At 42.9% G+C, this 24,954-nt stretch overlaps 3 protein-coding genes across 5 annotated transcripts in view; 2 read left to right on the plus strand and 1 right to left on the minus strand.

The window, feature by feature from the left end:
• The first annotated feature begins 268 nt into the window (after positions 1 to 268).
• Positions 269 to 7,396, plus strand: ddx20 (DEAD (Asp-Glu-Ala-Asp) box polypeptide 20). Of its 3 annotated transcripts, XM_086115581.1 has the most exons (12): positions 269 to 507; positions 1,180 to 1,274; positions 1,699 to 1,867; positions 2,324 to 2,438; positions 2,519 to 2,661; positions 2,759 to 2,897; positions 3,010 to 3,068; positions 3,222 to 3,304; positions 3,388 to 3,493; positions 5,269 to 5,370; positions 5,624 to 5,733; positions 5,872 to 7,396. In XM_086115581.1, the coding sequence occupies exons 1-12, from the start codon at positions 312 to 314 to the stop codon at positions 6,691 to 6,693; spliced, it is 2,139 nt and encodes a 712-aa protein (XP_085971707.1). In that variant the 5' UTR covers positions 269 to 311; the 3' UTR covers positions 6,694 to 7,396. The 3 variants fall into 3 exon arrangements, with proteins under 3 accessions (XP_085971707.1, XP_085971698.1, XP_085971714.1); XM_086115572.1 differs by having other exon boundaries at positions 5,624 to 7,396; XM_086115588.1 differs by having other exon boundaries at positions 357 to 759; positions 5,624 to 7,396.
• A 300-nt stretch (positions 7,397 to 7,696) lies between these two features.
• On the plus strand, positions 7,697 to 9,907 carry LOC147210729 (5-hydroxytryptamine receptor 2B-like). The gene is made up of 2 exons (XM_086115613.1): positions 7,697 to 8,713; positions 9,603 to 9,907. The coding sequence occupies exons 1-2, from the start codon at positions 7,697 to 7,699 to the stop codon at positions 9,762 to 9,764; spliced, it is 1,179 nt and encodes a 392-aa protein (XP_085971739.1). The 3' UTR covers positions 9,765 to 9,907.
• kcnd3 (potassium voltage-gated channel, Shal-related subfamily, member 3) overlaps positions 9,860 to 24,954 on the minus strand; it is a 101,752-nt gene continuing 86,657 nt past the window's right edge. The window contains exons 4-8 of the mRNA XM_086115600.1: positions 17,410 to 17,511; positions 16,459 to 16,491; positions 16,275 to 16,367; positions 14,969 to 15,222; positions 9,860 to 14,243 (exon numbers count right to left, since the gene is read on the minus strand). Of these exons, the coding sequence (XP_085971726.1) occupies positions 14,069 to 14,243; positions 14,969 to 15,222; positions 16,275 to 16,367; positions 16,459 to 16,491; positions 17,410 to 17,511 (657 nt within the window). The 3' untranslated portion in view covers positions 9,860 to 14,068. The remainder of the gene's footprint in view (positions 14,244 to 14,968; positions 15,223 to 16,274; positions 16,368 to 16,458; positions 16,492 to 17,409; positions 17,512 to 24,954) is intronic.

A 24,954-nucleotide genomic window follows, 5' to 3' on the forward strand; every position in this document is an offset into this window, starting at 1 on the left:
GTTCGAACATATTCCTCGAGTGTGGAAAAAGATATAAATGCAGGTTATCATTATCTAATTTAGCATTTATTTTGTTTGTCAGTTCATAACATGAGCAAAGCTATGGGAAAACATGGTTATGGTAGCATAAAAGCCTGATTTATAGATTCGTTTTTAGGAAAACAATTTTGTGTGCAGACCGATTTTTTTTCACGTTATGCTAAACTTTATATCTCAGACCGCTAGGGGCAGTGCAGTCTCGGCTCGATTTTGTTTCGTCGGAGCTTTTAAGCCGCACTCTTTGACCGGTGGTTGGCTGGCTCTGAAGAAACATGGCGGCCTCCATCAGGAAAGCAGCCCACGATATAGATACGCGAAGCAGGACCGACGATGTCATTTTAACGGAGGGGATCGACTTCAGATCGCTGTTATTGTCTGACGTCGTGCTGGAGGGACTGACAGCTGCAGGCTTTCAAAAACCTTCCCCGATCCAACTGAAGGCGATCCCGCTTGGCCGATGCGGACTTGGTACCTCTTCGCTCTGTTTCTGTTTGCCCCTTTCGATTAATAACATCATGCCAATATGTCATCAGGAAAAGTCAAATAGACGCCCAATCGTCTCAAATTACATTTAACGTCAGATGTATGTTATTTGTGGAACGAAAAAAGGCCACGGATGGTTTTACAGTGTTCAGTTTTTAATGGTTACAATACGCCCAGATTAGAGAAATCCATGAGTTTATATTTTCAATGGCAGTGGTTCTCAAACCTTTTACACTTGTAAGTATCACCTAAAATAATCCAAAACTCTCCAATCATCACCATCGTGACTAACATTAAATATGAGATTCAGTTCTAGAACGTTTCTGCATTATTATTGTAAAGCACTGTAATATTATGCACAGCTTAAACATTGCACGACTATCAAAGAAAATGTTCTCAATGATGTTGAGCACTGGATGTTTTTTCCTGTTCCATTTTGTATTTTGCCTTGTAAACAAACAGCATTGTCTTGACTGCATTCACAATGCCTAAAAACAAAGCTTGCATCACTGGTTACATTTAGGAACCAATCAGTTGTAACTACAAATAGGAGGCATTGGGGGCACCCACTTCATGTGACTCGTTCATGATGTGCCCAATCAAGTCAATTATGATTATTCCTAATGATGGGGCCCACCCATGGTTGTCTTACTTCAGATTTGATTGTGCAAGCCAAGTCTGGCACTGGAAAGACATGCGTGTTCTGCACAATTGCTTTGGACTCTCTGATCCTGGACACTTCTGCCACACAGGTGAGTATAGTTGCAGTCAATAAGCAGCTCTCTTTTGCCCAATCACTGTAAAACGAGTTCATTAATACTTCCCCTTCTCGCCCCACCAAAAAGACAAAAAACAAGCCTTATTGTGAGCTTTACCATAACTTGACGAACAACAGATGGCCATGTGTGTTAATCACTTTGGTTATGGGTGTCTTAATCTGATGAGGTCAAGCTGCCCAGTCTCATATGCTTAAATGAGACTGGACAATTATTGATAAAGGAGAGGCACTCCAGCCTTTCGACAGTTTAGTCACTTGCACTAAAATTTAGTGCAAGTTGATTTGATTAGCTGCAGGGTCTTACTAATCACTAATTACTACAGCCAGCACAAGACTTTGTCTCCAATCTGCTCCAATCAAGCGTAAGTGCTTCTTGACTTTTACTCTGACCCGTGCAGGTTCTCGTGCTGGCTCCAACTCGAGAGATAGCAGTGCAGATCCACTCCGTTGTCATGGCGATAGGCTGCGCCATGGAGGGCTTGCAGTGCCACGTGTTCATCGGAGGCCGGCCTATCAGTCAGGACAAACAACATCTAAAGAAATGCCACATCGCAGTGGGCTCACCTGGTAAAAGGGCCCGTCGTTACCAACTTTAACCCACAATTCTGTAGACGAGTGATGGCCAGAGGAAGCCTGTGATAAATTTTGACTTCTCTCGATGGCACTTTTGGTTTAAAGATGCAGTTGAAATTTATTCATGGCACTAACCTTGATCTTTCAACCAAGAGCACCATCTAGAGCAGTGGAAAAAAATATCACAAGTGCGACATGAAGTTTCATTTTCCCATCACTACCAGTTGGTAAGTTACGCACAGGAAACCAAGTTGTGAAAGAATCATCCTGGGGCTGTTTGAGCATGGCTAATTTTTCAAAAGACAGTAAACCAAAGAAAGCACGGTTTCCCCACCAAGCCCTCTTGAGAGGCAAAATGTCCACAATCCTTGAAGTCCTTGTTTATTTCATTAGGAAAAAAACTACAAAAACACTTTTGTAATTTAGGTGTCATTTTGGTCATTCTCACAGGTCGTATTAAGCAGCTCATTGATCTCGGCATGTTGTCCACCGCCAGCATTCGTCTCTTTGTTCTGGATGAGGCAGACAAGCTGCTGGAAGAGGGCAGCTTCCAGGAACAGATCAAGTATGGTGACCAAAGGCAGAACATTTGCAAGCTTCTTACAAAATGAGGTCGTCAACCCACAATATTTTGTCCCTCTCCAGCTGGATCTTCTCCTGTTTGCCTGTGAACAAACAGATGCTGGCACTCTCTGCCACCTACCCAGAATCTCTTGCTCAACATCTTACCCGCTACATGAGAGAGCCCACTTTTGTCAGGCTCAACCCCAGGGACATGGGACTCAAAGGTACATGCAGTTAATCCATTCGAGCCTCCTGCATTTTGGCACCCTGATTTCATTGAACAAATGCTCCTTATTAATGTTCATGTTTGGTCCACGGCAGGCCTGAGGCAGTATTACAAGTTGGTGCAGTCCCATCCATTACCTCATAAGGTCTTTGAGGAGAAGGTCCAGCTCTTGCTTAAGTTGTTCAGTAAACTGCCTTTCAACCAAGCCCTTGTCTTCTCCAACTTGCATACGAGGTGATTTATACCGGTAGATTTGATTGATGTCAAACATAACTTTTTTTTTTTTTTTTTTAGAAAAGGAGACGTACTGTGAGTTAAAACACTCATACTTTGCTTTCCCCTCCAGGGCTCAGCATCTGGCAGACATCTTGTCCTCTAAAGGCCTACCTGCTGTTTGTATCTCAGGTAAGATTTAGAGGGAGACGTCGGGGGGCCACAGCCGCCTTTAAATAGCCGAGATGAGATCATCCTAAATTGAACTTGGCTTCACCAAGTCAGCATCAGGTTGCTTCTTCGTCATAGCAGTCGTGACTTACAATTTCTTTTTTGATCACGCAGGTAGTCTGAATCAGGAGCAGAGACTTGAGGCCATGTCCAAATTGAAGCAGTATCAATGCAGAGTGCTCATCTCAACTGATCTGGTGAGTTGCACATTTAAAAAAATAACTAAATAAATGAAAAAGAACATTGCTATGAGTCATCTTGTGATTGTTCTCCCTGTTAGACCTCTCGGGGCATAGACGCTGAGAAGGTCAACCTGGTGATAAATCTGGATGTGCCACAGGACTGGGAAACGTACATGCACCGAATCGGGCGAGCTGGGCGCTTCGGTCAGTGTTCAGTTGGGTTTTTTCGAAGCACCACCAGGTAGTCACAAAAGAGTGAAAAGTGACACGGCCAAAGTGACTAACTTTCAACCAAGGGTATTTTAGTGTATGAAAACTAACTCAATAACTCAAACTAAAATTGATCAAAGCTGGACAAATGAAGCTTCATGAAGCACTTGTGATCATTTTTTGATTCCTCTAAAAGGTTTAAAGATGCAGTGGGAATTTATTAATTTCCATTGCACCAGCCTTAATCTTTAAACCAAGAGGACCATCTAGAGCAGGGGTCTCCAACGTGGTGCCTGCGGGCACCAGGTAGCCTGTGAGGACCACACCAATAGCCCGCCATTGCGAGGATTGTGATTTGCTAGTAGAAATTATGATTTAAAAATGCAAACACTGGCAGTATTATGAGACATTCTAATATTATTAAATGTAATTTGTACGAATGTTATTTCAGACGGGTATCAATTCGGTAGCCCTTCACACAATCAGTACACATGAAATAGCTCTCACTCTCAAAAAGGTTGGTGACCCCTGATCTAGAGTTTCATGAAGTTTCATTTTCCCCATCATTTGTTTTGATGAATGACAGAAAATAAAAACAAAAAGAACTGGAAATGAACCAAAACTACATTTTATGTTGACAAAACTAACGATAGTTGTCCTTCGTTTTTGTCTTCGGCAATTACCGGTAATTTAATACATGAACCTTTAGGGTTGATTCTTAAATGTGAATTTAGATATATTTATTTCTTGAATTAGCCGGAAGAAGGACGTTCAAACAGGTGTCTGGGAGTTGTGGTCCTTTTCGTGTGTCTTGCTTTGATTGGCTAATGCCAACCTTTAGCACATGGTGTTATTGGCCGAGACCCAACCACTCACTCACTCTCTCACTCACATACCGACTTGGGATAATCATTTGTGGAGGTAATCAAAATTGCCCCCTAATCATGCATTTTAGATTAGATGGACTATTTATATTGATAGTTTTAAAGACATATCGCTTATTTACCCCCAACAAAATATAATGAATGATTTTATGACCAACACAATATTAGATTTAGAGTAAAATATGCCTTTCCATGGGCTGAGCCAGTTCTTAACGATAATAATGATAATAATGATTATTATTCATAGTATTTTAGAATGTATTACAAGTTGCATGATGTGATATAAAAATGTCATTTTAAGCCTAAAAAAGACAGCTATTTTTTGTCATTGGATGTTTTCTGAGGTCTTTTGCAAGAAAAACAAAATCAAGAGTGTGATCTGTTGTCTGTCAAAATTGAGTGATATCATAGGATTGTAACAATATCCAAATGCGACAATTTTATATTATCACAATATGAACCTTATGAAACGATAATTATCACAATATTGATTGTGTGGGTGGTTGGCAATATTAAAAAAAGCTCATATTGGGGGAAAAAAAGCACAATATTGTGTTTTTGTACATGACATCATTTTTTTGTCATTGTTCCAATTGGCTCAGCGGCGCTAAGTATCATGGTCTGTGTAGTTCACACTGCTGTAATTTCTGCATAAGATGATTACACGACATTGTGGCGATATTTTAATATCACAATATCGCTGTTATCGTGACATCACGAGAAATATCCCTGCCTGCACAAACACCCTAAAAAGACTCAAAACCACACAGGTAATATTCCCAAGGCTATAATAACTTTTAGACTAGAAATATAAAAACGGTCATACAAAAATTCAGCCCTCGTACATCATGAGGAATTCAAATCAGAATTCAACTTTGTTCACAGGCACTCAGGGCCTTGCTGTGACCTACTGTTGCCATGGTGAAGAGGAGAACAAGATGATGGCTATTGCTCAAAAGTGTGGCCTGAATTTGTCAGCGTTGCCAGGTATCATTTACCATATTTACCGGCACTTTGCTTGTAGCATGCTTTGTACGTCTCCTCTGAGTTTGTCTGAAAAAAAAATTACCTCAGTCTGATTTGCTTCCACTTTGAGATGTCTGCTTGGTGAGAATCCTGCTTTAGCTACTTAAATATAATGACATCACATATTCACAACAAAAATGCACAAACTGCTTTCCAAACTCGTGAACTCGGTCAGACAACTTCTTCCTGTCATCGCTGTCTTCTTCCAATTTAGCCGCCATTGATGCTGGACTGATGGCTGAGCAATGCGACTGGGATGTCTGCGCCGAGGCTTCATCTCCGGGCCTCCAAGGCCAGCAGTTCTCCATGTATGAGACAAAGAAGGTACGCTCTAAAACGTGCCCGCCGTCTGGTTCTGCCATTGTCACTGAGGAAACTCGCGACTCCGGGAAGCCCGAGATGAGCCGCGGCCTTGAAGGGCTTTCTGGAAAGACGCATCCTACACAGAATATGCTCCCACAGAGCCCCTCTAAAGCGGCGCCGACGCGTAAAGAGATGCAAGACGCACTGCCAAAGATCCCTCCGCTGAGCTCGTTTAAGAGCTGCACATCTGGTTTTATGACGTTCGAGGAGGCTGAGCGGGACTTCCAAGTGTTCATTATGACAGGACTGGGAAGGTCAGTGGAGATCGTCAGGGAGTTCAGCGGCCAGGGCGACGGCGGTGATTCTAACGGGCACAGAGAATTTGCCATGCTTCATGATGACGGCAGCGAGTTGTGTCAAGGCTGGAATTCGGAGCGTCACTCTACAAAATTAAGCCCCGAAGATGACTTGGAAGACGAGGTCCGCATGACTGTAGGCGGAGAGAACACTGCAGTCACTCACCCTCAGACAGAAGCAAATCATAGCTGCACGGTGGAGCCATTCCCACCTGAAGCTTCCATTACATTCCAGACAACAAACGCAACGAGCAGCAGAACTTCACCACGGCCGGGCGACTTGAACTCGATGCTTGGTATTAAAGCCGGCGCACAAACTAATCAGACATCTTTGGACAGACCAACCAGAAAAGATCTGACAAAGAAAAAAGTCCAGATTGAAAAATGGAGCCGCCGGAAGCCAGAGAAAATGAAGAAAGAGCAGCAATGGAAAAGGGATGACGTGGAAGATGACTTTCATGCTGAGAGTTACTGGAGAGAGTCCTACCGAGCATGGGTTGATTACTACGCCTCAATGTCTCCTTTTCAAGAGCCAACTTACCAAGGCTACTACAGAGCAGCTCACAACTGGATGGCAGCTTATCGTATGAACACAGTTTACGTGGAGGAACTGCTCAAGCACTGATTTATATGTCCCGAGGTACCAGTAGGAGGGTCAATATCATTATAAAGTGCCTTTGGTGTCTTCAGAATCACTTCATCAGAATGTCATGATGAAGTGATGATGTAATCAGGAAATATAGAAGAACGATGAAAGTCTGAGGTCTTACGATAAGTGGCTGAACATTTACACAGGTACCAGTACATGATGCGTTTCCTTCATTTTATGTGCTTTTCCCTTCATTGGAATATGTGGTTTCGGCAACGTACTGTTTTGTTAACTGTCGTGTGTGTTGTGGTTAAATGTTCATGTTGGGTCATTTTCAACATTGTGTGTGTGTAGTCGGATGTTGTCAAGCTCGACAAATCCTTTCAAAAATTCAAAATACACATTAAATAGCACAAAGTCATCCTGCTAAACGAATCGTCCACCCTGTCGGCAATCTGATTTATTTTGCTGATTGCATGAACTGCAGGCTGCAAATGGAAGTTGGGCATCTTGACCAATGTGCATGATTAACAGCATAACGGTAAGACAACAACTATCAATTTTCGTGAAAAAGCTCCACTTTCTTTTGGTGTAGTCAGGAAGTCTCAAAGGCAATTTTCGGCAAAGGTACTTCAGTACACATTACATCTGCGACAAAAAAAAAACTATGATTATATTGTATTTTAATTGTACTGCATTGTCGAATAAATTCAGTTTTGGAGCACGTTTCTAAAGCACAGCATGTTTCTTTTTTTTTTCCGAAACAGTCATTCATCTTTGTTAAGGCTTGAGCAAGGTCAGACAGCTTCAGGTGATTGCAGCTAATCAGCGCTGACAATCAGTGAAGCGAGGAAAAAACAACAACACTCGAGTACTGCCACCGGGTGACCACTCAATCTTGTGTTTTTGTTTTGTTGACTGCACTTGAAATTAAATCCGTGAGTGGCAACCTTGGACGAGCAGGATGTGATTTCTGCAGGATGTGTGGCTACAAAACGTTTGCCACGGAAAGCCGTGGCATTGAAGCGAAGCAGCCTGGATGATGGACGTGCGCGTTTCCAGCAACGCCACAGCCTCTGACATCGAGAGCAAGCCGGATCTGTTGTTTCTCGCATTCAAATGCGCGATCTTGATTCTGACTTTAGTCGTGGGTTTGCCCGGCAACGCGTGGGTGTGCTGGGTCGTGTTCCGCACCAAGTGGCTCCAGACGAGCAACAACGCGCTTCTTGTCAGCTTGGCCGCCAGTGACCTCCTCAAGTGCTCCGTGGACACGCCGCTCTTGCTCGCCTCGTTCGTGCGATCCGCGGAAAGCAACCGGCTGCCGATGTCCGCGTGCGCCCTGCAGCAGTTCACCTGGGCCTTGTGCAGCTGCGTGCAACTGCTCACGCTGGCCAGCATCAGCGTGGAGCGCTACCAAGCCATCTCGTTCCCCTTCCAAACCGAGCGTAGGAGAGCCCGCGTTCGCCTCTGGATCCTGTTCATCTGGCTATGCGGCCTCGTATTGGCCGGAATAGCCCTGACTCTCTCCAAGCAATCCCTCTTTTACGCGCACTGCCGGCCACCCGTCCCTCCCAGCGACGGTCATCCGGATCCGTTCGGATCTTACGTTTTGGTACCCATATGGGGGTTGTCTCTCACCGTTATCGTCATTCACTACGGGCGAATCATCAAACTCGTCAGGCAACATCGAAAGAAAGTGTTCAGTCGAGGTATTCGAGTGATGCCCACGGTGTCTGAGCACGTCTGGAGCTGTCTGGGCGAGTCGGCTTCAGCACCACGGTCAGCACCGCCGCTGGCCGGCTGCCGGGCGGGCCACTCGGTGTCCGGAGAGTCGTGCTCGGCCCCCGTGGCCGCAGGAGCCCGCAGGACACTACCGGATATCGTGGGGGCGGTGTGTCTTCGGACGCCTGGAGCCAGGGAACGAGGGAAGAAGCAGGTTGAGGGCAAACTGGCCAAACGCTTTGGCTACATTATTATCGCCTTCACGATTTTTTGGCTCCCCATGGTGGTTATTTTGCTCATGAATCACCTCATCGCGCGGCCGGACACCGACAAAGTGAGTTGGACACAAACAAAACAGTATGTGTTAGTTTGACGCATCAGAACGTTCACGTTGACAATTACTTTGTCAATTATGAGGTGAATGATAGGACAGTAGTTCTTCAACAACCAACAGCAACCAATGCAGATCTATTGTTAGTGTTTATTAAATTCGTCAAAATCATTCACTCATCCCCAAATTGAGGCATCTTATTGGGCTTCTCAGAAATTCAGTCTAACATCAGCAACCAGGAATGTCACTGTAGTTTGATATCTTTGTCAAGAAATAATACTGTGCTTGGCCATTTTAACATGGTCAATTTGTAAATTTGCTCATAACTCGTCATAAATAGATCAGTTTAGCATTCAAAAAATATAAATTGGTGAGTTAGGCAAAGCTTGTTCTTGTCAATGTAAATATAAAAAGGACCTGGATACATAAAATAAATTCCTTTCTCCATCTTTAGTAACAAGTAACACTATATAAAACAAAAAGTAAAAAAAATAAAATATAGACTAACTAAAATTAGAAGGACAATTTGACTATACATAGTGTAGTATTACTGTTGAAACAAACAAAAATATTTAGCTACTTTGGGGCAGCTGTTGAATAAACTATACATGAGTGATCTAATAGATTTCTTAAGCAATCTATTTTTTTTTTAATTCTTGCCATTCAGTGCAACCAGTGAGAGACCTAGTCTCTTTTTTTGGCTATGTTTGACAACATGTTTGCTTTCTTTTATGTTAAGGATTCAATCGGTGTACCCTCACATTAAGCAAATGCCCGAATATGTCACCGAGTGCAACTGCTTGTTGTCGGATGCAATCACGTGTGCTTTATCCTCAAAACAAAATTAAACCTCCTTATTTTGGAAACAGTGACTCTCTTCTCTGTCACACAGTTACTGCTGGAGATGGAGACCTCGGCTATGGTGCTGACCTGCGTGCAAGCTGCAGTGGATCCGCTCATCTACACTTTGGTCACCAGACAGTTTCGCGATGAACTTAGCAAGATATTCTCGTCTATCCGAAAGTGTCCACTGAAATTTCCAAGCAAGATTTAAAAGGAAACCCCTGTTTGCAAAAAAACTCAAATATGTTGCATTTGCACAGATTAAACCATGACCAAGGGAGGTTAAAAAAAAGTCCACAGACCATATATGTGGCAGATATAGATGTTTTATCAGGCTTTTCACAGTTGGGACACAAGACAAGGTCATAAATAATATCAAACACGACAAGATACGCACAGCAATAGTCTTAACAACAACAGGTAGCATAGGAGGGCAAAGCAAAAAGTGAGAAGAAAACCGATTGCTCTTGAAGAAGACAAATGAGACTACATACAGTAACAGAGAAAGAGAGCGCCAAACAAAACAGGGCAGGTCTATTACTTTTCATTGTGTACAAAAATCAATGGAGACATTGAGCCGAACTCAAATTGTGTTTGAAAGGGCTGCTGTTACAAAACAAGCAAAAACGTTTCAGCCAAATCAAAGAAAAGAGACCTCACTTTTGCCATTACCAGTTGTACAGTAGATTAAAATATTCCAGATGTTGGAATGAAGCCTGTAAACACGATGGGTTCCCTTTTTTCGGGAACAACTGCACCTTGACACAAATGCTGGCGGGTCCTGATTTTCAATTCGTTGCAAGGCTCGCTGTGCATTTGCCAATGTGACAAACAGGTCTCCTCCAAGCTGGGTGGGCCGGTGCAGCAGAAGGAGTGTCATTGAAATTGTCTGGCGGAGTGACGATTCGGTGGCAGAAAGCTGATCTCAACCTTACGCATTCTCAGACCATGTCTAGCTCTGGTGCAGGGTAGACAGCTCGTCTAACGCAACATATTTCATTCATACTGTATGTGAACAGCAGGCATCAAACCCTCTGAATCATTGTATTAATATAAAAATATCCATCCATCCATCCATTTTCTGAATCGCTTTATCCTCACTAGGGTCACGGGGGGGGGGGGTGCTGGAGCCTACCCCAGCTGTATTTGGGCAGTAGGCGGGGTACACCCTGAACCGGTTGCCAGCCAATCGCAGGGCACACAGAGACCAACAACCATCCACGCTCACACTCACACCTAGGGACAATTTGGAGTATTCAATCCACCTGCCATGCATGTTTTTGGAATGTGGGAGGAAACCGGAATACCTGGAGAAAACCCACGCAAGCACGGGGAGAACATGCAAACTCCACACAGGAAGGACGGAGCTGAAACCAAACCCGGTACCTCTGCAATATGAAGTCTCTCTCTCTCTCTCTATATATATATAAATATATATATATGTGTGTGTGTGTGTGTGTGTGTACTGTATATGGCAGCCCAGTGGACGAGTGGTTAGCGTGTAGACCTTACAGTGCAGAGGTTGTGGGTTCGATCTCGGCTCCGGCCTTCTTGAGTGGAGTTTGCATGTTCTCAACAAATGTGCCAGATCATTTTGCCTGACCCTATATATATCTATAAAACTATAAAATTCCTCTACCGAGGCCAGGAAGCTTGAGGGTTCTGCGCTGTATCCTTGCTGTTCCCAGGACTTTCTGGACTGAGATGTCTGATGTTGTTCCCGGGATCTGTTGCAACCATTCATCCAGTTTTGGGGGTCATTGCCCCGAGTGCACCACAGGCACGACTGTCACCTTTACCTTCCAGGCTTTCTCCAGCTCCTTTCTCAGCCCTTGGTATTTCTCTAGTTTCTCATGTTCCTTCTTTCTGATGTTTCCATCACTTGGGATTGCTCCATCCACGACAAGAGCTTTCCTCTGCCCTATATCGCATCTCGCATGGGCGAGATGCGATATACACATATACACACATATATATATCCTGTATATACAGGTATATATATATATACTGTATATATATTTATACACAGTATATGTACAGTATATCCTGTAGATATAGATATATTTATATAAAGCCTTACTTAGGGGAATTATACAGCTTTAGGGGAGTGGAATTAACAATTTGGGCAGGGGCAGTCTCCAAATGCCCACCTCACAGTGCAGATGTGCCTCCGCCATGTCGAGACTTTGTTGCTCAACTTGCGCTGCCACGTTTAAAGTTGAGCTGCTTTGATTGGCCATGAGTTAAGTCAGCTGTGACCACTCCCGTAGTGGGGCAGTCCACCCTGTTTGATATTATTTATGACCAAGATCCACAGGCCTGCGCTTGTCTATGAAATTACCAAAAATCAGTCTAACCTGCCTCCGCGTCGAGTTATGCCACACGCTGCGCAGCATTTACGCCGGTCACGAAAGTCTCAACCTGTGTTGCTGTGTTTAATACAGCTTTCTAAATAAGAAAAAGGCCAGCCTGTCTGTGCTTGTCTCTTTGTTTTAATTCTGTCACTACACCAAAAATGGTACTAGTACTTAAACTATGACACTTTTTCCAATCCCACCCTGTCAACAATTTTTGGCTTTCTCTGAGTAATCACGATACTCGGGATGAGGGAACATAGCGGGAATGTGGGCCCCTCATACGTTGATATGGAACATACACGTCAGCATCCGTGTTCGATCATATTTCATATATATATATTTTTTTTTTAAGAACAACGCACATGTAAAACTGTGATGACAACGTTCACCTTTTATGCTGATTAAATAAAACTTATTTTTAAAAGGTAATTTTGGCTGTGATGATAATTTGACAAGATCACTAAAGTCTAGTTCCACATCAGCTCGGCACTCACAGGCTCGCTAGATGATATGCTGTGCACATTTGAACATATTCTAACGGTGATATGTTGGTACATCTATAGCACTGCCTGTGGACTCATGGACATTTTTTCATGGATGAATAGCAAGATTGGGATGGAAATTGTATCTCCGATGGCGGTACAAAGCTGTTGGACTGACATTCAGAATAGACAAAAGGCCAAGTGGAAGGCTTAGCTCAGAGTTGAGCACACCTGAAAAGTCCTATGTTAGTGGGCTTTGTGGGGATCTCACATTGTACGGCGGTGGCAGAACTCTGGGCCTGGTTCAATAAGCGTCCTTTATGTCGGCACAGCAACTAACAAACCAGATCCCACTGCCTGCATCAAGTTCTCCTGCAAATGAAGTGTGTGTGTGTGTGTGTGTGGGGGGGGGGGGTAACATCGAGGGGGACAAAAACTACAAACACCTAAGTACACATACTCAACAACTTTGAAAAATGCCCACTGACTTAGGGGAAGAAAGAATGTTGCTTGACAGCTATAAAGATGACTTTAGGCATACACTAGTTCACACAGGAGGGATAAGGAATACAAGTGGAAAACAACGACAGAGAGAGAGAGAGAGAGAGAGCACAGCTTCACTGGTTCTGCCAAACGATGGTCAAATATTACAAAATATTCTATTCACAATATTCACAAAGGACCTGGGCTCAGAACATGTCAGTGTCCAAAATTCTCAGCGAATGCCTTGTGCTTTAAATTGGGGTGGCTTCCCATTCCATAATATAATTATATGCGTTCAACAATTTTGTCATTCGAGATCCGTCTCCAGCCAAAGGGTATATTTTGATCTATGAATATTAATTGATGATTTCACTCTGACAAAAACAGGCACATGTCGTATAAAAAGGCTCCCAACTGAGGATTTTGGACAGAAATGTGTCCTTCGAAGCCTTGAGGGTGGTAGCTAGTCAAATACACCGTATACAGAGCAATAGATGGACTTCCAGAAGAATTGAAAGTTCAGTCACCCGAAAAGACGCCCCAATGCAGGCACATACCCTTGGCCCAAAACATCACAATTCTATTCTAGCTAGGAAAATGCACACACACACACATGCACACACACACACACACACACACACACACACACACACACTCATTCACAACTATGAAACACATTTGCTGGCAATACAGATACAGTATACATATCATATATACTCCACCCCCGCTCAACTGGGGTGATACTGAAAGTGATCAGGAATGGTGACAAACTGTACGTGTTCATCAGCAGCGAACCAGAATGACACCAAGTAAATGGGCAGAGCAATAGATTATTTAGATTCTTTCTCGATCAGCTTCCATCTCCTGCTTATGGAAGAGTCAAACTGATGCAAAAATCATAAAAAGGTGCTTTGTGCTCAGTGACACACACACACACACACACACACACACACACACACACACACACACACACACACACACACTCAACATGTACATGGGTGCACTGTTTCTGAACGCGATCCCTCTTCTGCACATGGAGTTAATGTTGTGACAGTACATGACCAGCAGAGGGAAGGCTCCACCAAGACAAAACTAAGTCTCTGAACACCACAACGCCTCTCTATCTTTCAGGGTCATCCTCTTGTCCATCAGTCAGCCTCATGAGTCTCTGAGTATGACAAAGCCTGCATCGTTCACAGTGCGGACACCTTCACAACGTTCTGGTGGGGGGCTCCTGCTGGAAGACGGGCGTCGTCCTCAGGGGTGGTCACCGGTGGTGTGGGAATGCTGATGATTGCTGTGGTGATCTGGCTGCCCTGGCAGTTGAGAGGTGCTGGCTCATCCATGCGCATGTTCAAACTGGAGCGGCTACGAGGCAAGGGAGAGAAAAGAATGAAACTTGAGTGGAACATGCTTCACAAATTGTCAATGAGACATTTGTGAGGTGACTGCTGGCTCACGATCTCGATTTCAGGCCAGACTCAGTGGTGGTAACAATTTTATTTTATTTTTTTTATATGAGGTGTCATTTTCCCGAGCACTGTATGGGGGCAGAGAACTGAATTCAAACCACTTCCCAAGAAGCAGCAGCTTGGCGATTATTGAACAATTAAAAAAAAAAAAAAAAAAAAGAGGCTCCGACCTGTTAATTGTCGCATGCAGTTGAAAATGACTGTCAAAGTAAACATAATTCAAAGTAAATTAAACGTTGTATATTTAAAACCACATAGATTTGCCTTTTGAAAAAGGCTGCGGAGCTGAACATCAGCAAACAATACAAACATTGATATGCTCACAGTTAGCATTGAAAGTCAAGGTTTTAGAAGCAATGGCTATTTGAACATAAATGGTGGAGATTGATTTATTTTATTTTATTTTCTCAAAAGTATTTGTACTCGTACTTACTGTAAGTACACCATGGACATATGATGCCTTACAATGCACTGAGCAGTGAGAAGAACACGCAGACCACGCAGAAATGGCCAGGACTCAAACAGTGATCCTTCTGACGGTGAGGCAGACACACTACCCACCATGGCAGCCCTGATTCATTGAACCAAACTCTTATTGGTGTCGATGTCAGCGAGTCCCACCTGGTGCTGAGGGGCTGAATATGGATGGTGCTGAGCTCCTGCAAGCCTTGTTGGCGTGCGTGCGTCAAAGGCTGCATGTGTGCCGGCTCACTGGAATTCGGTAAAGGGCTGTGATGCTTCTTGCTCCTGCGGGTGCAGCAAGTGCCAGTGACGCCCTCTTGGCTGGAGAGAGACGGGCTTCGAGACGAGTAATTCTGAAGTCCCGCCTCCAGGTAGCTCTGTTGGTAGTACTGCTCATCCACAAATTCGTGGTTCTATGGCAATCAAGAGACCAGTGAAGGAGAAGAGAGTCAGAGTTTGGACAGAGCGTGTCTTCTCATCAAATGCCCACTGTAAGAGCACCTCAAAATTGCTCTTTTAATATGGATTCACAAAGGTAATCTGTGATAGCCCTACATCATCTGCTTGCAATTCCTCATAAACCTATTTTCTTATCTTCTGCACGGACTCCAGTGCACACCTGTGCTTGCTCCATTGAGAGGGAATGAGTGGAGTACCTTTCATTGATCTGGAAACAAGTCGGCTGTGTTCACTCCCACAACGGCACAAACACTATTCTAATTGCGCCCATCAAGCAAAATACGGAAAGAAGGAAAATTCTCCCATGTGCACAGTTACACTGCACTTTGCACTAGACGTACTGGTTGTTTCTATGCGAAATGGGTTTAACCAACCAACCAAAAAAAAAAAAAAGTGACTTTACTGAAACTTGGTATACTTGTTGATAGTGACAGCATCACAGCAAATTTTAAATTTTAGGTCAATCGGAGCAGGGTTTTATGAGCTACGGCCACCCAAATTTAGACATTTTCAGCAAAAAGGGGTGTGACCACCTTCCTTTTAAATCCTTACATCTCAGGAACTATGGGGTCAATCTTCACGAAACACGTGGCTTAGAGATTTATATAAATAAAATAATACACACAATTTTTTTGCATGAAAAGACTTGACATTGCAGGTGGTGGAGGCACAGAAACTCATTTGTTGGGTAGCTCTTGAATTACCCCCCACCACCACCCCCAGCAACCTGATGTTGACACTGAGTGTAATGTATTAGAAACACATCAGTCTATGTCCGGATGCTGACTTTCTTTTTTAAACCTGTCATGGACATGTCGTCTTGCCCTTCCAACCAAACACGTCCACCTACAGGGAATGGTGTATAATAAACTCATTGCAAATGAGAACTGTTTGAGTTCATCTTCCATTATTGTTAGTGGAGTTGCACAATCATAGTCATGAAAAGATTTCCAGGTATCGTTCAAAGCTGATTCTGCTGACTCATTAGTTTGCCTTTTGAACTTACGGTGGTTTTCTCCAGACAGGTCAGCAGGTGATGGTGCTGGCTCTCGAGTAGAGAGGTAGACTTACTTAAGCGTTTTTCCTCCTCAGTAGAACCCTGTGATGACACACACGATCCAAGATGAGTGTTGTCTGGTCTGTAAGGAACCCACGAATCGAATGTGATAGGTGTGGTGCGGTGTCAGTACCTGATCAGAGAGGTTCATCTTGTACGGAAGTTGCTTTCGTGGGAGAGTAAGACAAAAAGAAGAAACAGGCCGAGTTAGACTTGCGTTTGGAGTTCAGCACTGCGATCAGAAAGCTGTCACAGCCTCAGACGTGCTAGGCAGCAGAAGCCGGGTCACATTATCAGCGTGAACCCTGCAGGCACGTCAGTTGAGATCAATGGAGCCAGCGCATTGATTTGTGCCCCTAATGGATGTACAGTGCATTACATTGCATACATAACATTTTGCCTCTGGCTCCTTCTCTGACAAGGCTGCCTACAGGGACTTAATAACGACTTGTTTTCCATAATTATTTCTTTTTCAGCCATGTGTTTATGTGCATGAACAAGAGGGCAATATTTCTGCTCCTGTGCTGGTTGGACATGAAGTAATGTGACTAAAATGAACAACCCAATCGTGGTCTGACGTTACCCTCGATCAACTAGAAAAAAAGGTGTGTAATCATATTTTTTGGACCCAATATATATTATTAAAATAGTACTATTAGGCAACACATTACTTTGAACAAAACATTACTTTGAAGGCGTACAATACATCTTTAATAACTAAGTTCAGTGTTTGTATGCTCAGTCTATATATGTATAAGTTGCCAATTGAATTCATATCAAAACCATTATTTTTGTAAACTGCTAATGTGCTTGTTTTTTTTTGTATTTGAATTAGCAGGATGATTCAATTACAAAAACTGCTAAAGTGTCAAGAGACAAGTGAACCAACAAACATAACATATAGATGCACTCGTGATGCAAACATTTATTGCCAAGAAATTGGGGAAATGGGCTATACCAGTTCTAAGAGTGGACCGAATCTTTTTTGTGTTTGTTTTTTTTTTCCCTGCTCGTGATTCAAAACGTTTGGCCTTTCATTCAAACTGTAAGGAGCAGTGAAGCGTAAGCGTTTGTCTGCTCTTACCGTGAGCTCCAATGCTTCGTTGAAGAGGCCATTACGCTTGCTATGGAGGAAGGCACCGGAGCTTCCTGTCTTGGATATTCGAATCCTGGCCAAGCGGGCTTTCTGGAGAGACATTGATAGTCACGTCAATTGGAAGCTGCACCACCTCCAGTGTGAGAATGATAGGGGAATTGTTCTGACACATCCCACTGATGAGCGACAGCACTTTCACATGGTTCGTGTATTAGTTGTGATCTTCAGGATCAAATCAAAACATATGATGCTAGATCATTCTCTCTGATCTCCGGTGATAACTCACTCTGATCTCCGGCTATAGTTATGAATGATTTATAATCACCGCATGACAACACACATTCCTTGAGTAGAAAAAATGGAGAGCAGAAGCAGCTAGGATGAGTGCAGATAAACCCTCACAGAATTAAGCAGCAAATGAACAGTGAATCAAATTGATCAAGACTGTTATCAAGCGTCTAAATCCATTGAGGTTTTTTTTTTTTTTTTTTTTTTTACTAGTTATCACATCCATAGATGCTTGTGGAAACTCTCATTCATCCAGCTCATTTCTTTTTCAGGGCGTGGAACGGATCGCCACTGGACTCCTCTGGTTGTCTTCGAGGTTTCACCTCCCATCCAAGAAGGCTTGGACAGGACTGAGGATGACTCAGTTCGGGGTAATAGAATGACTGTAATGGCAAAGGGCAGGAATTCCCCATTAAAAGCGGGTGTAAAACAAATTGCAGCTCCTCAGCATGGGGACATTTCATTTCCCGTTGCTGTTCCGCCAATGAATTTTAAAGAGTGAATGATCTATTCATCTCAAGGAATGTTTGCATGAATAATGTGAGCTGCGTGAATCGTGAGCGCAAAGCGTGCTTGTTTGGAGGGTGGCCCATGCATTGCAGCATGGGTTCGTTGGCAAGCTACAGCGATGGATTCCACATGCATCGATGTACCAGTTATCAAACAAGTTGATGCGGATGATGCCAACGCATGGTCTTGCTGGAACAAATTGAAATCCTCAGCCAGATATATTACTCAAAATACAAGAAAAATGCACATGGATATCTGCTGTTAGACAAATGTAATAAAATAAAATAAAATAGAATGTGAATTAGAATGTGTTCGCACCCAAATCACTTCGGTGAAAAAATATGAAATAATGAGTGAGGGAGGGTAACCAGAGACAATAAAATGAGCCAAATTTAGATTCATATGGATAATAATGTGCTGTCATTTAAAATCTAACAATCATAGCAACAGATCCCGTTCATTTAAATACACATTTCATAAATGACTTACGTAATGAAGAAGGTAAAAATAATGCAGGACCTGCACACACCCAAAAACCTTGCCTTGACTGTTTCGGTGAGGGATTTTTCACTAATGCAACTTCTTCATATTCCTCTTTAATCCTTTTGTCTCATGCTGTCTAATTCTTTTCTGTCTCTCGAACACACAAACATTACTGTAACTCTTTTATGTTGCGTTGGGATTGGGACTATCTCACCAGTGACTGGTTACGATGCAGAAATTGTGGATGTGCGAGGGTGGAGTGGACATTTGGAACTATTTTTTTTTTTTTTCTGCAGCCCAGCTAGATTTTTGGGCCTTTGGGACTTGAGCGCAGTTACAGACCAATGTATTACTGGAGCGTGAGAAACCATGGGCAGATGGCTTTCATTAACACGGGTGAGTGTACTGCAGACAAAACAGTAAAAATAAATAAATAAATAAAACAAAAATCTTACCGTGATGGGATCAAATCAGGATTATACCCATAAAACCATTCCACCACTTGCTAATGCCCAAATAATTCTAGTTTGAGAGAGAACATACATACACACACGCACACTCGCACTTGCACATACGTCATGACCAGAGTCATCAACACATTGTAAATATGTGTTGAAAAGCAATTTCAAACCTACTCACAAACTACATTTAGTTTTACGACTCCACAGAGTTGACTGCTATGTAAGAGTAGATTTGCCCAATGTTTTTATATGTCTTCCATTGTCACACCTTTTAACTACAATATACGTGCTCGTGCTACAAAAAAAAAAAGTGTTAACCTTGTGGCAGTCCAACTGCAGTCACTGGCAGTGATTATCTTTTCACTGTGACAAAGCTAAACACTGCAATGATAAACTCAATAAACTCAGACAGAGTGTACTTTTCATGAGTGATGAAGAGTGGAGACCAAAATACGATTTAAAAGGACTACAACTATGCCATCATCATCATCATTCTCATCAAGTGACAGAATGTTTACGTGAGGCTCAGGAAGTAATTAGTTCGCATGAAAAGCTCTTCGGGTGTGAAAGGTCACGCATGCAACAAGCTCTAGTGCGGGATAAGGCACATTTTTTTGGCCAACACATTACTTCAGCGTGTTTGATGGTTGTTTAGTGTTGTGACAAATCCTTTAATAGAATAATGATGTTGCCATTTGTTAGGATACCCAAAGATTAGCAGGAGACATGCCACAGTTTATTGGCGAACACAATTACATTGAATTGGCACTTAAAATCCCTGTAAAGTGGAAATAAATGTCTTGTAAATTTGACACACCACAGAGAAGAGCGTTAACAACCCTGCCAAATTTCAACATTTAAAAAAAGAGATTGTTCTCAAACGATGCTCCTCTCAAGTTTATCCTCAACTTCTGGCATCTTTCTGATTCCTCCACACCCATACATGTTGAAGACATCTGTTTCAGGCCTCCGATGACCGAAATACTGTATATCCTATGCCATAACGAGAGGCGCTAGCCTTCAGCTAGCATGCAAACTAACCAGGACTTCTTTTGGCCGACAGGCGGGCTCACCTGCGGCGTGAACTCTTTCCTTATTGTTGTGTCGGTGTGTGGGTCCACATAAAAGAGACACTTGGGGCAAAGCCAGCCATTTATTAAACACACTGGCCCATGCTATTCAGCGTGTGGCTTACACCACAAGACTAGTGATGGGTCCATGAGGACTCAAGAGGCGTGTCGACACAATGACACACTGTGTTGATACTGTGTCGCTGACCACTGCCACCTGCTGGACCTTCAAAATCCCTGCAGCCAACCCACTTGACAGACTGAACAAACTGATTTGATGATGACGTGTATACAATGCACTACCTCACTCTACCCACAATAGCCACAAGCGCCATTGTTTATGTTGTTGTTTATGCTGTTTATATTGTTTATATTGCCTATACTGTTTACATGTCTTTTTTATACAGGGTAGCTGCTATCCTTTCTTAGCTGTGTGTGTTTAATGCACAGCATGTTTGCATGCATGTATGCACTGAGGATTGAGAGGAAGAAATTTCATCTATGCTGCATGTCATACATAAAGCATATTTGACAACAAAGATGACATTGACCTTTGACAATTTCATTCACATCGATGCATTCATATTGTATCATTCAATGTGTTTCAATAATGTGAAAATCATGTGAATGAGGATGCTTGTGGGCTTTGTCTTCACAAATTTTGATTTAGAAAAATAAGATGCTCCAGTGTTTTAAATTTCAGTCTGTTGCGTTTAATGCATGCTATTTCCCCTGTTGTGGAGAACACACACACACAATGGAATAAGACATGTCAAAAATCCGAGAGGCACTTGGAGAGACAAGGAGATTTTAATAAATACCTTATTCTCCAAAAGGAGATCAAAATGGCTCTACACGGCGGACAATTTGTATTTGTCCGGAAGCTGCTCCATAATATGCACGTACTGTAGCAACGTCACTCGAGTGAAGCGCGTCTCAGCAGTCGATAGTCTGCTGCTCTCTGCTGTGAGCGCGAGCACGTACTCGCGGCGCCGACCCAACCCACGCCACATATTAAGCTTTGAACTACGACAACAGCTAAACTAGCCTAGCCGATGTAATGATGGTCAGCAGACAAGGTTTACGTTTTATGTGACTTTTAATAGCAACGTGGCAGAGTCATCAAACATGCGGTGTGCTCACTCGCAGTCACTTTCTGGAACTCCCCCTTATAGGCGGGACCTCTCAATCAACTGGAGTATGACGTACAGTACAAAGGTTCATAAAGCACTTCTCATATAATAATAGCCTATTATATGACAGCCAACATGACGCTCGAAGTCAGACGGACACATTTTTTCTGATAATCAGTGTGTTTTCCGTATTGCCCAAACATATATTTTTATTCGAGCGAGGGTGAGGTCTGGCTTGTTTCGGCAATCGGCATCGTGTCGCCAGACGCACTTCCTTAGGATACACTGTGCGGGCTTTTGCTGCGTCAACGCCCCCTGCACTGAGTCGACGCCCCCTGGACTAAGTGGCGCAGCTTGGACTGTGCCAAGCAGCCGATGCAGTCTAAACTGCACAGGTGCAGTTCACGTGTCAATTAGCAGCCTGGACTGTGTCAACGCAGCCGATGTGTCAATTAGCAGCCTGGACTGTGTCAATGCAGCCGATGTGTCAATTAGCAGCCGATGCAGTCTAAACTGCGCCGGTGCAGTTCACGTGTCAATCACGTGACGTAATGAAGCAGCACATGCACCGACACGTGGTTTGCTCTGTGAGCCCGGCGCATGCGTCAACGCATCGGTGTCGCTGGACCCATCACTACACAAGACAGACATTTGAGCACATAAGCACAAATCTTTACCTTCCAACATAAAATGAATACAACAAACCTAACACTTGGGAAATCAAACGCACGTGGTTGTCATATTTATTAATAAAATACGTTGACATCCACCAGACGGATCAGCGGAGTGCAGAATCTGTCTGCCTGCCCTTCGATCAAATCCACAAATATTGCGTTACACCAACAGCACCACAAATTAGACCTGATTTATGATGGTGTAATGCAGGGGTAGGGAACTTCGGTTCCTCGAGAGCCATATCCTGCTTGTTTTAGATCCCACCCAACTCCAACACACCTGATTCAAATCGTCAGCTCATCAGCAAGCTCTGTAGAGGCCTGAAACCATCATGAACAATTGAATCAGGTGTGTTGCAGGAGGGAGGGCTCGAAAACAGGCAGCATACGGCTCTCGAGGAACCGGAGTTCCTTAACCCTGGTTTAAGGTCTCGTCTATTTTCTGTCCCCAAATTGTCAGGTGCACCGAGGCAGAAGAAAACTCCCTCAGTCCACTGGAACACGCGATGAGGCGTAGCACAGTCAATTAAATTACCTCCACAATTGAGACTGATATCAATTTGCTGGGTCTTTAAATACTAAATTGGAAACAGATATTCATTCAACACTTACAGGCCAGAAGAGGGATTTATGACTGAAAGCTAGACCTGCCCAGGCGTGCCTCATTGTCTTGTCAGTTTTTTTGTATTTCCGTGGGGGTTCATTGTTAATGTTTTTTTCACTTCAATTACCGTATTTTCCGCACTATAAGGCGCTTCGGAGTATAAGACGCACCTTCATTGAATGACGTATGTTAAAACTGTTTTCATATCTAGGGCGCACCGCATTATAAGGCGCATAGGATAGAAGCTACAAAAGCGGCTGCGGTTGCGTTATGCATCCACTCGATGGAGCTGAATTAAAGGTATTACAATACAATGTAGCTTTATTTATGTAGAGCTTTCACAACCGCTGCAGCTGTAACAAAACACTTGACAGAACATTTAAAATACTACGTCCAAGAAATCAGAATATTGATTCATAGATAGGGCGCATCGGATTATAAGGCGCACTGTCAGCTTTTGAGAAGATTGAATGCTTTTAGGTGTGCCTTATAGTGCGGCAAATACAGTAAATGTTTTTTTAAATTGTATTTTGCTGTAATACTTTTTGTTTAACCTTTTTGTGTTTTTTTGTTTCTTTTTAAAGAATAACACTTGTTAGTACATCCTGGACGCCTGCCTTTCCTGTGCTTGGGTCCTCCACCAACTTCATCACACAAACCTTCCTATACATTTGATGGGATTTTGCATGCATACAGATTGATTTTGCTTGCCTGTTTACAATTTCCAATGTGCATTTCTTTTTTCTGAGTCAAAATCTAATTTGCAATGCTTTAGATATGTGCACATGTTGTTTTGTTCATATTTGTTGCAGAAATATCATGTATATTGATAATAATCCTGTGATAATTTACCATAATGTAAAATTAAAATTCTGTTTCATCTCTAAATGCGACATAAACACCAAGCATGACACCATTAATATTAACAGTGAACTGTGGATTGTCTTAATTGATATTAATTATGAATATTGTAATTGTAAATTTCCCCAGTGTGGGACTAATAAAGGATATCTTATCTTATCTTATCTTATCTTATTCATAAATTGCACAAGTAGGAAAGGTGCACACATACCTTGGGTGCAGTTAAAATTAGCGAGGAGTGTAACAATTTGTTTTGCAGCTGCAGATGCTGCCCACGCACAGCCACAAGGAGTAAGAGAAATCTGGGCTGTCTCTCAACTGCCAGCTAGAAGTATGGCTAATTGTAACGGGGACCCAGAATTAATAGGAATTCGACCTGAATTGAGATGGATGTAGAACGTGGTTACTTGGCACGTAATAAAATAAATAGAACACGAGAGGAGAGATAAAGAGGTTGAGGAAGGAACACCAAACGTCATCGGGTAGCCATCCTGACTGCCCTATTCCACAATCTTTAAATACTGTGAAATACAGAACACTTGACTGCTGTTATTCAAGAAAATTATCTGAGGTAGAATTGATTTTCCGTGTGGGTAATGCCGGGTGATGCTGAATTTAATGGCCGGTTATATTTGCTAATTGGTTGGCATAATATTCGGGAAGGTCATACATAGTTAAGGTTATGGAGCATTAAAGAACACTGTGTGGCGTGGATGGTGTTGGCATGTAGGAATATAAAACATGTCAGAGTAATTTATCGCTGGGGTTGAGCATTGACTGTCGACCATATAAAAGGTAATAAAATCTTGTGTCTCTGAAGTGATCATCGTGTTGAGCGATTAAATCTTGTCTGCCAACATATTCCAAGCACAGAAAACTCATGTGATTTAGCATGTAATGAACTGAACACATGGACGTTTGAGTTGCTATAAAACAGCAGTCAAAGCCGTGTCTCTCTCTCTCTCTCTCTCTCTCTCTCTCTCTCTCTCTCTCTCTCTCTCTCTCTCTCGCTCGAACTGGCAATACGCAATACAAGAATGTTTGGACTGTAATATTTGCAGCACCGAAGTCTTAACAGAGGAGAGGAGAAGAACATTTTGTTTGTCACAGTATCATCCACAAAACGTGAATTGCGCGATGTTGGAAAAGCCCCATTTATGCCTGTACGCTACTCGTTTTTGAAGTAATCAGAATGTACTGCATTGATTCTATATGAATAAAAACGACTCTTTCATCACTTAATCCTGACAGCCGCCTGAAGCACCGCAGAACAGATGTAGGATGAAGCCGTAGGTTGTCATTGGAGAACCATTAGGCCAAAACCGTCACGCCGTGACATGCAGCTGCCCGATGTGTTTTACATTTTGTCAAACCTCATTCACATTGCACAAGACAGCCACACACTAACCACCGACAATGCACGTTAGGTTAATTATGATGTTCATTTTG

The sequence above is a fragment of the Hippocampus guttulatus genome, chromosome 1 (assembly GCF_054856545.1).
Source record: "Hippocampus guttulatus isolate MCC_2025c chromosome 1, RoL_Hgut_1.0, whole genome shotgun sequence".
Taxonomy (NCBI): domain Eukaryota; kingdom Metazoa; phylum Chordata; class Actinopteri; order Syngnathiformes; family Syngnathidae; genus Hippocampus; species Hippocampus guttulatus.

Bases quoted from the DNA above. Each gene is read 5' to 3' on its own strand.
- ddx20 (XM_086115572.1), top strand. From the start codon at position 312: ATGGCGGCCTCCATCAGGAAAGCAGCCCACGATATAGATACGCGAAGC. The intron at 3,305-3,387 runs GTGAGTTGCACA...TCTCCCTGTTAG, and splicing joins TGCTCATCTCAACTGATCTG to ACCTCTCGGGGCATAGACGC. The intron at 5,371-5,623 runs GTATCATTTACC...CTTCCAATTTAG, and splicing joins GAATTTGTCAGCGTTGCCAG to CCGCCATTGATGCTGGACTG.
- LOC147210729 (XM_086115613.1), top strand. From the start codon at position 7,697: ATGATGGACGTGCGCGTTTCCAGCAACGCCACAGCCTCTGACATCGAG. The intron at 8,714-9,602 runs GTGAGTTGGACA...TCTGTCACACAG, and splicing joins CGCGGCCGGACACCGACAAA to TTACTGCTGGAGATGGAGAC.